Source organism: Tupaia chinensis, unplaced genomic scaffold (assembly GCF_000334495.1).
Source record: "Tupaia chinensis unplaced genomic scaffold, TupChi_1.0 Scaffold000251_1, whole genome shotgun sequence".
Lineage (NCBI taxonomy): Eukaryota > Metazoa > Chordata > Mammalia > Scandentia > Tupaiidae > Tupaia > Tupaia belangeri.
In genome coordinates, this window is record NW_006159731.1 from 3,226,580 (window position 1) to 3,244,156 (window position 17,577).

Here is a 17,577-nt window from a genome sequence, read left to right on the forward strand (position 1 = left end):
TATATATATATCAGTCCAGGTTCAAGTGTTAATTTTTTCAGACATGTCATCATTGAGTCATTACTTTATGAACTTTGGATCATTTTACAATCTGAATTCGGTTTTGGGGTCTTTGTTTTTTCTCCTCACCTGTCTGAGTTCCTATACTAAGCACTAGGCACTAAATCAGACCATGATAAGGCTGTTAATTGAACTCAGGTTTGCGTGGAAATGAAGACCTAAGGTTACCAGCTCTTTGTTTTGGAAGACGGTATATTCCAGAGGCAAGAGGGGGAAAGCAGTGTTCCACAGTAGAGTAACTACAGTGGAAAACATGCTTCATCCAGCTTTTTTTGTGCACAGTGTTGGAAAAAATGAGTGTCTGCCAGTCACAGCAAGAGAAATGGCAGCACATTTCCAAATCATACTGAGTTCCTCATAAAATAGGCATAAGATATATGGATGGATTAAAAATGCAAAAAGTCAAAAACTGGGATGAGTAAGTTTGGAAGTTTGTTAACAGTCCAGCTTGTTTTTTTAATAGAAACTACAGCCTTTCCACACAGCCTTATAATTTGAACATTAGATTGAGAAGAACTTCTGGTAGCTATTAAAAAGTTGATTTCCTTACAGCTCTGAAAAATACTCAGTTGGCATATTCCAAAAGATACATAGGAGTATCCATTGACAACACGGTCATTAAACAGAGAACTGCCGTGGGATTAAAATAAAATCTGTAGCATGTGTTATAGAATAGTTTTAGTAGTGGTAATCATTGAACTCTGAGTGACTTTAAGTGATATTAAAAAACCACACCCATCCTCAGAGCCAAATCTGATGAAGAAAATGAGTAAGAAAAGCTAATATTTACTGAATGTTCACTATGTGCCAGGGAAGCGATTCTAAACACTTTGCATATGAAAGGACTTCAGAACGTTCATGAGAAAACGGAATTAAATATGAGTTTATTTTGGTGCAGAAAACTTGAAATCTGTGCTTATCTTTTCATAATATGCATTTCCCATGAACTTTTTGAAAAGCCCTTGTATAGTAAATGGATCATGATGCAAAATAACTCTATCATTCTAATGCTGATGAGGAAATTATGGTACAGAGAAGTTTAAAAAATGTGCCCATGGTTACATAACTAGTAAATGGCAAAGCAGTAACTTGAATCCAGACAGTCTAACTGGACAAAAGCAAAATTAAATGCTCTTGAATGACCTGAAAATAACTTCAAAAGAAGTATTTTGAGCAGTGATATTGTTATGGGCATGAGTGTTTCCTTTCAATGAGGTTGCCTCGAGGGGTTAAACATCCATTTGGAAGTATATCTTCCAGTGTGTATGTCTGTGAGTGTCTGCACATGCATGTATATGTGGAGTAGACAGGTATATATGTACGACTAATTTATGAGCTCAACTGTTTAATTTCCAAAAGTTTAGTGATAATTCACAGAGTAATTTATTTCTGTGCTATCAGTAGTTGATGCATTAGAAACAATCCAAAGTGACTTTTATCTTCTAGCTCCATTATGCCTGGTATGAAAACAGGAATCTGATATACTTTTTGACTTCCCTGTCTCAGAATCTGTTTAGTTACTATATGAAGAGTGGAAATGGGTTAAGTTATTTCATAAACGGAGGGAGACGATTCCTTTTAATCAGAGAGCTCTTCTGTTAAATTGCTTAGGATCGAATTTTTAAACAAGTTGATATAGAAGAGAATAAGGTTCTAGTCAGAGAGCAAAGAATAACACATAAGCTTGGGAATGTGTACACAGTGTTTCTATGAATGATAAAATATGTAAGTATAAATACAGATGAAAATGTGATTAAAGTGTTGGTGATAAAAACCACTTGTTTTTAGTATTAATGAAATTTCATGTGACTCCGCGATTATAGAAACCCAAAAAGCCTGACTTTATCAGATGTGACTCAGTATCCAAATAAACATTTTAAGTCCAATATGTTCAAAATGGAAACCCTGATCTTCCTCCCCAAATCTACTCTACTTCTAGCTTTCCTTATACCAATGGATGGTAATTCTGTCTTCTACTTTCTGAGTCCAAATCATGGCGTCATTCTCACTGCCTTTCCTTCTTTCACACTAAATGTGTCAGACACTCTGTTTGCTTTACATCCGTATTTGACCACTTCCCACCACTTCTGCAACTTCTGGCAACTCTCACCCATCATCCCTCTCTGCACCTCTTAACTGACCTCCCTCCTTCCACCCTGGCCTCCTACCGTCTATTCTTCTTTTATTTTTTTGGAGAAGTTTTTGCTATAGGGCACGTGCACTCGCCAGACAGACAGAGAGAGACAGAGAGACAGAAAGCGAGAAATCACCCCCTACAGGGCATGGCCACGCCGCAATCCCTTCTCCTCCATTCTCCTCTTGGGATCTTGGGCACACACGCACAGGCACCTTGCGTGAGTTTAAGCCACCAGGTCAAGGACTTGAACTGCAGTCGACTACATGGGAGTCCAGTGACATAGTCATTATGCTAATTGCTGGTCTCATCATCTATTCTTGACACAGAATCCAGAAGGAGTCTGTGAAGACTTGAGTTAGACCAGGTCACTCCTCATCCAAAGCCCTACCTCGATTCTCCATTGCATTCAAGGAGAACCCAGCCTTCTTAAAGTAGTGTTCAAGACTCCACAGAACTTGACCTTCTATTACATTTTTGATTCTTCTCCTTTTACTCTTCATGTGCTTTCCTGCTACATTGATGGATTTTCTGGCCCCCCAGCAGACAGGCAGCTACTTCTTTAGGGCTGCTTCTACTGCCTGGATGGTCTTCCCCTAGATATTCACATGACTCCTTCTTCACCTCCTTCTAGGAGCTCCTCAGAGGAGCCTCCTATTCATCCTCCTTTGAGCTCTCTTTATCTTACTTTGTGTTTTTCCCTTTGTTCATAGCTGTGACTTTCTAACACACTATATAATTTATTTTTTTTATTATTCCGTCTCTGTGTCTCTTTGTCCCCTTCTGCCAGAATGTAGGTTCCATTTCTACATGCATGAATGTAGGCCTCTTTGTCTGACACGTTGCAAACACTCAGAACATTGCCTGGAATATTGTAGATGCTCATTAAATGATTGCTGAGTTAAAATGTTTAGGCACTGTAAATAGACTTTAAGCTTAATTAGGAAACAGAGAATATAACTCAGCTACAACTGTAGATGGGAACTATCTGTACAGCAAACATTGCAAGAGTATAGTAACCTGTTATTTTTGTTTTCTGTGAGACAGTTCCAGATAAGTGGAGTAAAATATGTGCAGTATATTTTCCTACCAGCTATTTATTTATTCAGAAGAATTATTTATTTATTTAATTCCATTTATTATTATTATTATCATTATTTAAGTTTGACCAGAGAGTCAGAGAGCAAGAGAAAGGGAAAGGGAGAAAGCAAACTGCCAAGTCCGGCCTTCGAACGATAGTCATCCAGGTGGGAGTCCAGTGCTTCCACCATGCCACCTGCTGGCCCCATATCAACTGTTTAAAAGCAGATGAAATCATTTACTTCTTACTGCCATGAATAGAAACCCTTAAATCAGGGCCAGAAAGTGGCATGGTGGTTAAGGTGCTAGACTCCCACATGGCTGAATGCTGTTCAAGTCCTGGACCTAGAGGCTTGAAAACCATGCTGGGCATGTGTGCATGCATGCCCCAAATCCCAAATGCAGGAGAAGGGATTGCAGCATGCCCATCCCCTCTGGGGGAGGGGGTGTGATTTCTCACTTTACCTCTCATTATCTCTTTCTCTGTCTCTCTCCCGCCACCCCCAGAGGCGATGGCCATGCTGCAATCCCTTCTCCTGCACATGCCCTATGGCAAACCACCCCCCTGCAAAAAAAAAAAAAAGAAAAGAAAAAGAAATACTGAAATCAATCCTATGAGGTATGTTCTGAATTATCTGAAACTACATGTAGAGTGTTTAGCATATGCCAGGCACAGGGAAGGTGCTTTGTAGTCATCAACTTTTACTGTTTTCATACTTGGTGTAAGTGCATTTAAACCTCACATAATTATATTTGAATAAATAATTATGAATACCTTTTCACTGAAACCCTCATAGACCTCATGAATTAAATGAACCCAATAATGTGACTTGTATTTCATTTGGCATTTAGTTATACATCTGTTTTGAATTAAGGAACTGCTTGCTTTAGAAATGCTGGTGAATTGCTTTAGCTTCTAAATCTTTGTGCAAGGGGACAAGATGTCATAGCAAGCTAGTTTGCTAATGTGATGTGACTGAAATTAGTCCTTGAACGATCTATGGTCCTCTTCTTTTTAAGGTATGGGCGAATTCTGTCACTGCGCTGACCCAGGATGACCTCTGTGCAGAAGATGGGGACTCCTCTCCACAGAACCTGGCCTACTGGGCCACTGTACCCAGCAACGGGCATTTAGCTCTTAAGTCCTCTCCTGGTCAAAGCATCCAGAACTTCACCCAGGCTCAAATCAACGAGGGCCAACTAGTGTTTGTACATACTGGTAGGTCATGGAAGAAGAATGATGTGAAACCAAAACGTGTTCAATCTGTGGTTATTGTGATAGTCATGCCTGAAGTTGCTGACTGAAAACCATAGGCCATCTAAAAACTTTCCAAGCTCTCTCTTTCTCTCTCTTTTTTAGTAAAGTTAATAATAGAAAGCATTAGCAAGTACCTGTGACTCTCACATGGCTTACTCAAATTATCATGTAAGGTTGGTGCTCAAATATAAGCTTATCTGAGAGCCTTTTCCTGACAACCCACTAAAAAAATAGCATTTCCCCTCTGTTACTTTTCATCCCTTTCCCTGGCTACCTGACATTATAGTAAAGATTTACTTGGATATTTATTTGTTGTCTGTCTTCCTCACGACAATCTAAACCCTATTAATAGCAGGACCTTTGTTTTCTTCACTCTTGTAGCGTTAGCACCTGAAACAGTGACTGGAACATACCACATGCCTAATAAAAATTTGTTGAAAGGAAAAAATGATATGTAACATTTATTATGTGCCAGGTAGGGATATATTAGCACACAAAACAGATGCAAGTTCAATGAAGGAATACATAAATGAATGAGTGAATGAATGTAACTGTAATTCTAAAAGATCCCGACATTAAAAGCCCTTTTCTTCTTCCTCCTGTTCATCAGTGAATCAATAAGCCAAATGGCAAGTGTAAATCTGCAGAAGGGGCAACCCCGGCACTTTGCAAAAGGGCAGCCTGGCTTTCTTTCCAGGCTGCCATTGTCAGTGGGCTGGGAGAAGCAGGCCATTTCCAGCCTGCAGTAGGAATGGGAAGGAACTTGAGCCAGCCGTGCAGGATGAGAAAGTTAAAAAGTCATGTCTTTTTATTTTTCAATGATCTTATTTAAAAAATACAGTAAAGAAAGGAAGGATATAATATCCTCTAAATATGAATATAGTAATTTCCTGATTTTCTTTGCAGTTAATGCAAAGGATGCCCAAAGAATCTGAAAATAATTTACTGTGTGAACACTCTCATCTAGTTTCAAATCTGCAGTGGTTAGTTTTAGTGTAACAGGATCCTAAATCTTCCCACATATGTACCGAAGCATTGCTTGTGGACTGACTGATATTTTCCATGTACATGTATTTCCATTTTAAAATTGTGTGTAGGTGTGCTCATTAATAAAATACAATTCAGACCAGCAAGTAGCATGATGTTAAGGTGTTGCATCTTGCACTTTGAGATCCAGACCCAAGTGGCTTGAAAAACACAATGGGTGTGCACAAATCCCAAGAGGAGAATAGAAGAGAAGGAATTGCTGAGTGGCCATCCCTTCTTTCTTATTGGGAGGGTGATTTTTCACTTTCCTTCTCTTTTTGTCTCTCTCTGGCAAGTATATACACCCTATGGAAAAATAAAATAAACAATATAAACATTTAAAGAGGTACAAAATTGATAAGTTTTTGCCAACATGTGTGGGTTTTTTTTTTTTTTTTTTTTTGATGCCAAAAGTTCAAGTATTATTAGGTAGGGACCTAGAAGGTTTATTTTCATTTTATGAAAGAATTGTCATATTTTCAAAATGAAGAGAATTGCTCTATAGACTGGCACAAGGGAAGTTTTGGACTTCCATAATTATGCCTATCATGTAAGCAATCATTCACTCTCTACCACCTGTCAGGGACTACAGGAGGTAGAGTCACATCACCCACTTCATTTCATCCTCAGAAATCTTCTAAGCAACAGGGAGTAATGAGCCCATTTTTGAGATAAACTAAATCTCAAAAAGGTAAAGTTGGCTGGATCCTAATACTGGACTTTCTCCATAGGGCGGGCGCCACCACACCCAGCACTGGGCTTTCTCTACCAGCTGCCCCTCCACTAAAGAGCAGGACAGGTAGAGACACTGAAGTTACTATTTGCAATGAAAGATTAAAATAAAAATGAGCTCTCCGGATTGACATTTTTTGGTCAACTACCAGGTCAATATTTGTTTTTGTTAAGTAGGGAAAATAATTTCTCCTAAGGAAGCATGAAGCAGGGTTAAAGAACAGCTCAGTGTGCAAGCCAATCCATTATATTTTCTAAATGGACCTGGAGACAAACTAATAAACCTCAGAGTGGCCGCAGCCCAGCTGCAAAGGAGCCTGTTGCTGAAACCAGCTGTTCTCCCCTGGCACATCTGTCCATCATCAGTCTTAAACAAAGCACAGGTTTAATTAGTCTCTCTTAGCATTTTATATTTGCAAAGTGCTCTTCCATTAATCTAATTCATTATTCCACATAATAACCAAAGCAGGTTGATAAAACCCAAAGGTGAGAGGCTAAGTGATTTATTTAAGCTCAGCCTTCTGAAAGCACTGTCGGGCAATATCTGAGATTGTATAATAGAAAATCCATAGGTCAATCCCACTTCTGTATTTTGTAAAAGAAAATACTTCTGTATTTCCCCCCTTACTTTACTTCGGTCATAATTAGTCTGGTAGGGCACAGGCAATACAATATTCTGTATTTGTTTTGATATAATTCCTTTGATTTCATCTCCATTCTTTTTCTGAATTCTTTTTCTGCTGCTAGGCACTAGCAGCAGAAAGCATTCTTAAGTTCATGTTTCATTAAAGACAACTTTCAAAGTGCAATTTCTAGGAAAAGAAGCCAATGAAAAATAACATTGGTTGGAGACTCCTGTTCTGAATTAGGCTGACTCTGATCTCTCTCCCTCCCTTTTAAGATGATTTTTGAGTGTACTGGGAAATTTTTAACAGTCTGTAACCTCTTCTTGTAAGGAATAGGAACTCCCAGGGTTTGCTTAGATAATAGGGACTTGAGAGACTATTAAGCCATCGACCTACTTTTTATTAAATCGTGTTATTAAGGGAGTACTTGTACATAATTGCAGCCTGCCTGGGCCTCTTTTATTCCTTGCCATATGTCCCTTGGGGCAACAAATATATGTTCTTATCTGCTGCCTAGTGCAAAGACCTGTAAGCCTCCAAATTTACTGCTAGATGAACATTTTCAGAGAGTGATTGGAATGTGAACATCGAGCTCTCTGCATAGTGATTTTGCCCAGTGCTTCATGAGTCAGACTAGTGAAGCACTCCAGGGAGCTGGATCAATAGGAATCCATCTCAATTTCAGCTTTGCACATAAGTTAATTTATAACTACTGATATCACCATTCGCTTGACTGAGGCGTGAGTGGAATTCTCTCCCTGCAGAAATTTAACGGAAGTAAGGCTAGGTCTTTCCCCTCCCTGCTCTTTCCCCTCTTAGCAGAATGTACCCAGCTTGCAACAGATAAATAAGTAAAAGTGCAGGTAGCTATTTGGAGTCAGAGTGGAGGGTGGTTAAGTATTATTTACTTCTCCCTAATTTTGATTTCTAGTTTTATCTGATGTGTGTGTGTGTGTATGTGTGTGCTATGCATGCATTACTTTTACTGGTATAAATTCAAAAAAAATAATAAAGTACAGGTGATGAATATGTTTTTAACATTTTAAAAGATTTCTTAGAGAGAACATTTTTGCTTTCTTTTATTATGTCATAGGATGGGGGAATCTATGCTATAGATTTTTATCGATATTGTTCTAATTTTGTGTCTTTGCATTATTCAATTTGTGAGTTCAGTGATTGCATTAGGACATTCTCAAATTTCTCAAATCGATAGGGGCTGGGTGAAAGTGGGTGGCTTTTGCAGAATGACCAAATTGACCAGAGTGTAATTTCTTCTTTTGAAGGAGCAATGTCAGGAGGCTTTAATTTTCAGGTTACTGATGGTTTGAACTTTGCACCTCGACAAATTTTTAGCGTCACAGCTCGAGTTCTGATCATTAGCTTAGAAGTAAACAGAGGACTGAGCATCTTTCCAGGTAAGATTTGAACTTGTGCAGAAGTTTGGGTTTAAGTGTTTTTCTGTTCATTTAGAAAGTTTCACCTGCATGGTGTAAAGCATTATCTTTACTGTAGGACAGTAATAGATTTTATACATGTATAAAGTCTCAGAAGGAATGCTCTGTAGGAACTTAACAGAAGCAAAGCTTTATCTTTCTTTCTTTTTTTTTTTTTTTTGAGAGATTTTCACTGTAGGGCGCGTGCGCTCGCCAGACAGACAGAGAGAGACATAGAGACAGAAAGCGAGAAATCACCCCCCAGGGGGGATGGTCACGCCGCAATCCCTTCTCCTCCATTCTCCTCTCAGGATCTTGGGCACGCACGCACACGCGCCCGGCGTGAGTTTTAAGCCACCCGGTCCGGGACACGAACCGCGGTCGACTATGTGGGAGTCCAGCGACATAGCCAGTACGCTAACTGCTGGTTCTTGGGCCAACTTTAATATACTCTAATCCTGGCTAATTCAGAGGTTAGGATGAGAAGATGGCAACAGAGTGAAAATACTCTATTAAAAATACCTCCATTTCTCTCCTTTTCCCTCTCTCTTTCTCACAAAGGAAAAAGAAGTTGAATTCGTTGTTTCTAAATAAAAGCACTGAAAAGGCTGATACAGGAAGCAATAACATTTGAACATGTCCTGAATGTTGAAAACCAACTCTGTGCATTGTTTAAGTGATATGCATCACCAGGAAAACATAGATAGAGAAAGACACTCATAATTGTATTAATTATGGTCCCCTGGAGTCCTAGTTGTTTGGGAGGCTGAAGCAGGAGGATGGTGGCACAGTAAGACCCTTTCTAAAAATACCATACAGTCTTCTCTGTGCACTCATGCACATACACACTCTTGAACAAATGACTATACCTCTCTAAAAAAAGTTCCGATCTTATGATAAATCTGCTTGCTACAGAAAATTAAATAACTCCCATTTATTCTGGCTAAACTGATTCTGGTTTAATCATTGAAGACCGTTGTATTAAAGGAGATGTCCTATAGCTTAGAAACTTCTGAGTTTCTGGTGCCTGTTTAACTGAATATTAGTTTGTCAGGAAAAAATATGTTTGAGTGGCCAGAATTCCCTTGTCAATATTTGTAGAATTATGCAAAACATATGGTCCTCTGTTTAATATTTGGACATGGCCCCAGCTGGCTCCTGTCCCTTTCCAACAAGCCCTGAGTCTGTCCTGACTTTACCTCCCTGGGTCCCAGAACCCACCCTGGGAACTTCATGTTATCCTCAAATCCCGAGGGAGCTGGGTCTTCTTCCATTCTCCCCAGCATATTAGCTCTGTTGGTTTTCTTGTTATTCTTGGTTTCTGTCCCCCTTTAGCCGCACACCGTGACTTGTTTCCTGCTCCAGTTCCTGGCCAGTGGGAAGGAAGAAGGATTTTCATATACATTTCAGTTAGGTGGCTCTTATATTTGAAGATGTCTCGGCTTAGGTGGGCGTGGAAATGAGAACTGGAATCACAGATTTTAGCATTTAGGTTGACCTTCTAGGTCATCTGGCCCAGCTGTTCTTAGTTTTTTTCCTGCCCTAATATCTCAAAGTAGCAGGTGCCCAGAACTCCCTGTGTGAATGTGGATCTGATGACCATGCCACTTCCTCTTCTTTTTGGGGATCCAGTGGAGCCTTGCCCAGCTGTGTGGTGATGATAACAGATGCCCTCCTCTTCCCGTTTCCTCAGGTCCCCCACCCCTATCCCATCTCATCAGTTGTGCTGAGGGAAAGGAGACACACAGTGTCCCACCTCAAAGTGTGATTTAAGATTTCAGCTGCTGTGCTGTGGTGGCAAAACGTGATGCTCTGTGAGACAGAGCCACATGGGAAGGTTCTGGGATCAGGTCCAGACACCTCCCTGAGTCTGCCAGGCACACATGTACCCGTAGTCTGGGGGAGTTGTGGATTGTGGTGTCAGGACTCTTTGGAGGTGCTGTCTGTCTCTCTTTTTCTCTCTCAGACATGGAAGAAATAAACTAACAAAGAAAGAAACAAAGATGTCAGTTGTCAGCTACTGCTAACCAATATGTGCCAAAATATCAGAGAAAATCGATTCCTTTTTACAGAACTATGAATTGTTTAGAACTATATTTGGGGTAGAAAAACAATTCTTATTATAGGTTGGACATTCAGATACTTTGGATACTTGGTGTTTTTATAGTATTTTATACTTTGTATCTACAGCACTGGTTGCTGTACAATTTAAGTGAATAATGTATGTGAAGCAAGTTTTGATTATTCCCATTTGGCAGATAAAAAAACATGGTGGCTTGGGAAAGTTCAAGGTCACGTAACTAATAGAAGTCATAAGCCCTAAGACTGAGTGCCAACTCCAACTCACCTCCTGTGCTTGATCGGGAAACTCTGATGTTTATTTGTGTGCTAGTGTTCCAGGGTTGCCTACATTTTGGAATGTCTGTTTCCTGAGAATGTGGCCATCTTGGTGGCTGTTTGTCTATTTTTTTTTTTTCCGTTATTGATGGGTTGAGATGCATATCCAGAAAAATATACATAGCAATTTCATAAACAGCAGTGGTTATAAAGAAATGTTGTGGGAACCAGCAGTTAGCGTAATGGCTATGTCGCTGGACTCCCACGTAGTCGACCGCGGTTCATGTCCCGGACCCGGTGGCTTAAAACTCACGCCGGGCGCGTGTGCGTGCGTGCCCAAGATCCTGAGAGGAGAATGGAGGAGAAGGGATTGCGGCGTGCCCATCCCCCCTGGGGGGTGATTTCTCGCTTTCTGTCTCTATCTCTCTCTCTGTCTGTCTGGCGAGCGCACGCGCCCTACAGTGAAAATCTCTCAAAAAAAAAAAAAAAAAAAAAGAAATGTTGTGTGTTTTACTCTCTTCTATTAAGGAAATATTGCAACCTGGCATTACTCAACAAAGTTTCTTTTTGACTCACATTGCTCTAATACCAGTAGGACTTTCTCTGCCAGCTTATCAGATTTTGGCTATTCTTGTTTTTCTTCCTTTGTGTATTTAGTCTTAAAATTAGCCCTGGCTTGAGACTTGTAAAGATTTGCATAGTTAACTAAAATAATTATTAAAATATTCAGTTTAATTTTACCATTATAGAACATGTTTTAAACATAACATGTTTTAACCATAGCCTCTATGTCCTATGAAATTCAAAAATAATGTTTAAAAGGACTGTTTATTTTTTTTCCATGAGAGAGAGGCAGGAAGGGAGGGAGAAAGAGAGTAAAAGAGAGAGAGAGAGAGAGAGAGAGAGAGAGAGAGAGAGAGAGACTCCCAACAGGGTTTGCATGCCACAGTCTACCTCTAGCTTCAGCCAGCACAGATCATTGGCAAGCATGTGCCCAGCATGTCCAGGGACGGCATGTTCTGGGACCATCCCATCACGATCCAGCCCCACAAAGCATTGTATTACTGCTTAGCCAAAACTACTGGCCCTAAAAAATATTTTTTTAGCTAAATTATTTTAAAGTAGGAAGTATTACAGTCCTAAATGAACTTTACTGTATGTGAACTATGAAAAAAATCTATGCAAAGTATATTTTCATTTTGTTATATAAAAAATACACATACATACATACACTTTTAATTGAAACATACTCTTTCTGCTCAATCTATTTCCCAGAAAGGAATTTTGTAACTAGTTTTTCATCTTGAATGATACCATTGATTTCGTTTGTTTTCATAGCAGTGGCATGTTAGAATACACTGTGGCCTTAGGAGCTAGTTTTTTTTGCTTACTCAAGTTGTACTTGGCTCTTTTTCAAGAGTGTTGGGGAGGGACTGACCTGAGAGTTCTGTTAAAATGGTCTAGACTATAAGTTTACATCAACCCAGAGGTAAGCAATCCATCAGCACCAGCTCTTCCTGAAAACTGTGAGTCAGTCTCTTTGGTCACGAGAGAGAGGGAACCACATGTCATCAACAGGCTCTCTCTCCTCCATGGTAGGAATTGAAGGAAAATAGAAAGAAGAGACTCATAGTGTATTGCTAAACGTTTCAAGCGGTGATTTATAAAACCTTTAGCTATTGGGTCTTAAAACACTAAATTGAATACTGCTAGACTTAGTGGGAAATAACCAAAAATATAACAGAAGATTGTCATTCTTCAAGGAAATAATGAAAAGCTTGTTAATTGGTTAAATAGGAAATGTACACTCAAGAATCATTAACCATGCCAAACATTAATGTAAAGATAAGTGCCTGGTGACTGGGGGCAGATAGGGTGTGCTACATGAGTTCAAAGGAGGGAAATTTCTTATAGACTGAGATAATTGAGAAAACTTACTGGCCAAGACAGGTCTTAAGCACCCCTGAAGACTGAGTAGACTGGTGGGTGGCATTGAGGAGGGGCGAGTGTGCCAACTGTGTAAGTGAAGACCAGAGCAGTGGAAAGGTGTGTTTGGAAGGTTGGGTGGAAGGTATGTCAGATTTATTGACTGGTTAATCACATAATTTCCTAACTCAGATATCATTTCACCCATTGTGTTCAAAATAGAATGCTAGAGACAATATAGTTTCAACTTTAAAAATATTCGCTTCTGAGTCAGCAAGACTTAACATTGACCATCAGGGAAGTTGCAGATATCACTTCTTACTGATGAGGAAATAAATACATACTTCTTAGGGTTATCACAATATCTACAAGAAAGGGTAGAGTTCATGTCTGTGCTGTTTCTTGGCATATCACTGTTCTTTATGTTTGTGTTTTCCACATGGTAGGTACTCCAGAATGTTTGTTGAAACAATGTGCAAGGCCTCCAAGTCTAGTGACCACAAAACTCTTGCTACCTTGGTGGTAGTTATTTTTCATGAAGCAATTATGCTGGGTACAAGCTATATTTGAGCAAATGCTGTGTTTAAAGAGGAGGATAAAATTGGTCTCTTTACTCCAAGACTTACCAGATACTTTAAGAGGCTGAGTTAACTTTTCAAATCTTCTCAAAGTGCATATGGAATAAGAGCTTGCCCAACAGATAGGGTTCCAGAGCCCTCTTAGGACTGTGCTCCTTGAGAATAGTTATTCTCTGAATACAGATTTAGGTGGGGCCTTAGAAAAATTGTTTCCAAATTAAGTGTCTGGAGCTCATTGATGAAATTATCAGCCACTTGGATGAAATGAGGTGGCTTTTGGTGGGTTGAACTGGGTTAGGTAGCTACAGTATGAGGTGAAATAGTCTTGCTGATTGAGCTTGCTCAGGATCACTGCTAAGTAGTAGTTAAACATGGGCACCATTCTGAGTTAGGTAGCTGGAGAAGACCATGAGGGATTGACCTATCATGGATGAGAGAAAAGCACTCTTGACCTGAAACAGCTCTGATGGGTCTTCTGTTTTAAAAGGCTAAGATAAATGAAATAATATATTTTTAAAAAAGAGTTCTTTACCCCTCCCCACCCCACACACCAACCCATCTACCAAATGTAACTCTGGAAATGAGGGAATACATTAGTTATAAGTTAGAGTCCTTTATAAGAAGGCATACCAGGGAAAAGTTCCAAAGAAAAACTGAAGATGAAGGAGTTGGATGTTGGGGTGACCAGAGACTGCGTACATAAAAGATACTATTCACCTAATAGAATGGGGGAAACTTACTTACAGCCAACAGAGGAAAGATATCAGTTATAACATTGTGTAATATTGATGAAGGGTACAAAAACATTCCTTTCAGTCTTCCAGAGTGACCTCCAATATTGGCCCCATCTCTAGGAGTCAGAAGGTGGCAATGACAGCAAAAATGTCAGCAACAAGAAGTGAGAGGAATGTGGGAGACAGTGACAAGCATCTCATGAGCACTTTATGTAACAACTAAACTTGCGTCAGCGTGTTCTGAACCTGAGGCAGACCTGTGTTCTTGAGGCACCTGATGTTCTCAGGCACTTTCGAACTTTCGCCCTCATCCCCAGGAGCCCCAAGACTTGGTACCCATTCCAGGGGCTCAGGCATCTTAAATGGAGCTTTCAAATCTGTGTAAGTTTGGACATCTTTCAGACCCAAAGCTGGTTCCTGCTTGGAATTGGCAAATGCCTAATGTGTTTTAAACACTATATTTGGTGGCCTTTGCTCTTGAAGGTAGAGTGAGGAAAAACAAAGAAAGGTGGAGGCTTAGTATTGGATGTTTGGCTCAACTTCATAAACAACTGCCTACTCAGATGGTGACCCTGCAAAAGCCTAATGCTTCAGTCCTGTAGCAAGAGCTAAAACAGAAGAGATGAAGTAATATTCTGGGCTTGAGCATGATGTGGTCTATTTAAGACTCACCATCATATAAGGTTGGAGATGTTCTCTGAATCATTGCAAAGTAAGGGATATGGGCTCCAACCCTGTGCTCCACCAAGTGTTCCTCAGACCTTTTAATCTGTGAACAGTAAGAACAGAAAATGAGATGAAGTGTTTAGACATTTTTTTAAAATAGCTACTGGACATTGTTGTGACATTTTTACTGTATTTTACAAAATTATCAGTTCACAGTGGATTGATTAAAAGGGAAACACTGATCATTCAGCACAGAGCATTTGAGAAGCACTGCACTAACCTGAGAGTCTTCAAGTCTCTTTGGTTACCAATGAGGTCATTTTAGTGCTCAAACCCATCTGCCACCAAGTTCTCCCCCACTCCCAGGCATTCACACAGGCCCTTCACTCCCCACAATGTCTATGCAACATGTATGTCTGGGAGTCCCCAGGAGGTGTCACATGTTTGTTTAAGAGCCAGCCTTTCATTCCAGATACCTGTAGAAGGATACTCCACTGAGTATCAGCCACTGTCAAGTAAAGTCACCTCTAACCTCCAAGGTAAAAGTGTTGTCTCCTGTGTTCTTAGGGCTGCACGATCCGTTTTTCACTTTCCATGCTCTGTACTGAGCCAGGAACCATGCACACCTAGCATTGCCTTCTTTGTCTAGGAATCAGTTAGACACCAGGCTTAGGCTGGGTGGGTGGTGAGAAGCCAGTTTCTCTGGAGTCTTTGGTATTTGGAAACAAATGATACCCATGAGTAGATGTCTCAGGGGTCACTAGCTCCTTGTAGCCCAGTTTCAGGTTAAAGCTAGCTAGTTCCCTCATTCATAACCAGGGTTTTCAAAACAGTTTTTGGGGATCGCATAAAGATTATTTTATTGAGACCAGCAGGTGGTGTAGTGGTTAAGGCACTGGACTCCCACATGGTCAACAGTAGTTTGAGTCCTGGACCTGGCAGCTTGAAACTCACGCCAAGTGCTTGTGTGCCCAAAATCTTGAGAGGAGAATGGAGGAGAAGGGTTTGTGGTGTGGCCATCTTCCCTGAGGGGTGGTTTCTTGCTTTCTGTCTCTCTGTCTCCTGGTGAGTGTATGCACCCTATAGCAAAAATCTATTAAAATATATTATTTTACTAACTGGCAGCCTTCCTGTGCTTTATATTTACATGCATTTTTTCATCTTCACTTAGGTTCCACAAAACCCCTTTCATCTCATGACCTGAAAGCCGTGACCAATGACATGGACGATACAGGAAACAGAACTGTAACTTTTATGGTTGTAAGTTCCCCTAGGCTGGGGAGGTTGGTGAGGATGAACTCTGACAACAGCACAGAGGACGTGTCCATTTTTACCCAGTATCTGGTGAGTCCCAGTGTCCATGCTGCTGAGCAGGACTGAACACTGCACGGGTGGGTCCCTCGTTTATCTTCATCCTGTTATGCAAAACAGACATGCCCCTTGCCCAGGCAATTAATTATTTTAGCTGCGCTGGTTTGAAAACCTGACACTTTGTAGTTAGCACAAAATGAGACATAGCTGTTTGAAAACACTAAGCAAATTTAAGCTCTGTGTTCACTAAATAAAAAGAGATTCCTTTATCACTAAAAATGGATTTAAAAGGAAATCTAAAATGTCATTGCAGGAGGAAACCCTGCAGGATGTACATGTGTACATCTGTATTTAATACATAATATTATATATATTAATAATTATATGTGTGTGATATATATATATAAAGTAATCAAAACACTAAGCAAATTTAAGCTCTGTGTTCACTAAATAAAAAGAGATTCCTTTATCACTAAAAATGGATTTAAAAGGAAATCTAAAATGTCATTGCAGGAGGAAACCCTGCAGGATGTACATGTGTACATCTGTATTTAATACATAATATTATATATATTAATAATTATATGTGTGTGATATATACATATAAAGTAATCTTCAAAATTCATGGAAAAATGGAATTAAAGTACAAGTTTATTTTGGTGTAAAAATTTTTTGAAATCCATGAATAGTTTTTTCATAATCACAGTTTGCATACAAGTGTGTGTGTGTGTGTGTGTGTGTGTACGCATGTGTATACAATCTGTATCTTCAGCCATCTGTTTTTAACTTCTTTGGTATTTTACTACCATTACTACTATCCACATATTTTCTTATTTAAATGAATAATCTTTCAAACTTCTTTTTAAAATTTGTTTAAATTTTACATTCCAGCCAGGAATCTGACTGACCAGACATGTTCGCTTTTATTTGATTTCATTTTCTAAAAGTGCACATTTTCAAACAGTCTTCTTGAATGTAACTGTTTCCCTTGTTTGCCTTCTAGCTTCCATTCTGAAACAGTGCATGTGTGGATCTGATTGCTGATTTGGCTGTGGCTTTACATGACTAAAAAGAGATCCCAAGTCAAGTTGAGAGGAAATAGCAAGAGTAAACCATATGTCTGCCATTAACCTTTGAGCCATTTATCTCCAGTATGATGTGGCAGGATTGAATTTGCCTTTTGCTTTGCAAAAGCCTTTGTCTGGGATGTATTTAAGGGAATAGATCACAAGGCCAGTAAAAGCCTGTGGTGCTGGAAAGAGAAAATATAAATTCTCTCATTCACAGATGCACTCTGAAAGAGGAGGAAAAAGGATTAGAGTGAAAAGTGAATTATTTGGGGAGCCTGGAATGTGTCCAAAGGTATCAAAACATGCTCAGGGTCAATTTGTATTTTGAATACTGACAAACATGATTTGGTCATACAAAGTTTCCTTGACTTTCTCCCTGGTTCGTTCGTTCGTTCTTTCTTCTTTCTTTCTTTCTTTCTTTCTTTTTCTTTCTTTCTTTCTTTCTTTCTTTCTTTCTTTCTTTCTTTCTTTCTTTCTTTCTTTCTTTCCTCTTTCTTTCTTTTTCTTTTAATTTGGCTCTGATCATTGCAAACATTGTTTTCAAGTATTTTTAAAAAGAATTATTTAATTTTATTTATTATTATTATTTTAATTTGATAATAGACC

The 17,577-nt window shown here is 39.4% G+C and overlaps 1 protein-coding gene across 1 annotated transcript in view; it reads left to right on the plus strand.

Moving 5' to 3' along the window:
• Positions 1-17,577, plus strand: part of LOC102487666 (chondroitin sulfate proteoglycan 4) — a 79,394-nt gene that overhangs the window by 38,027 nt on the left and 23,790 nt on the right. Inside the window, exons 6-8 of the mRNA XM_027772057.1 lie at positions 4,295-4,493; positions 8,200-8,331; positions 15,762-15,934. Of these exons, the coding sequence (XP_027627858.1) occupies positions 4,295-4,493; positions 8,200-8,331; positions 15,762-15,934 (504 nt within the window). The remainder of the gene's footprint in view (positions 1-4,294; positions 4,494-8,199; positions 8,332-15,761; positions 15,935-17,577) is intronic.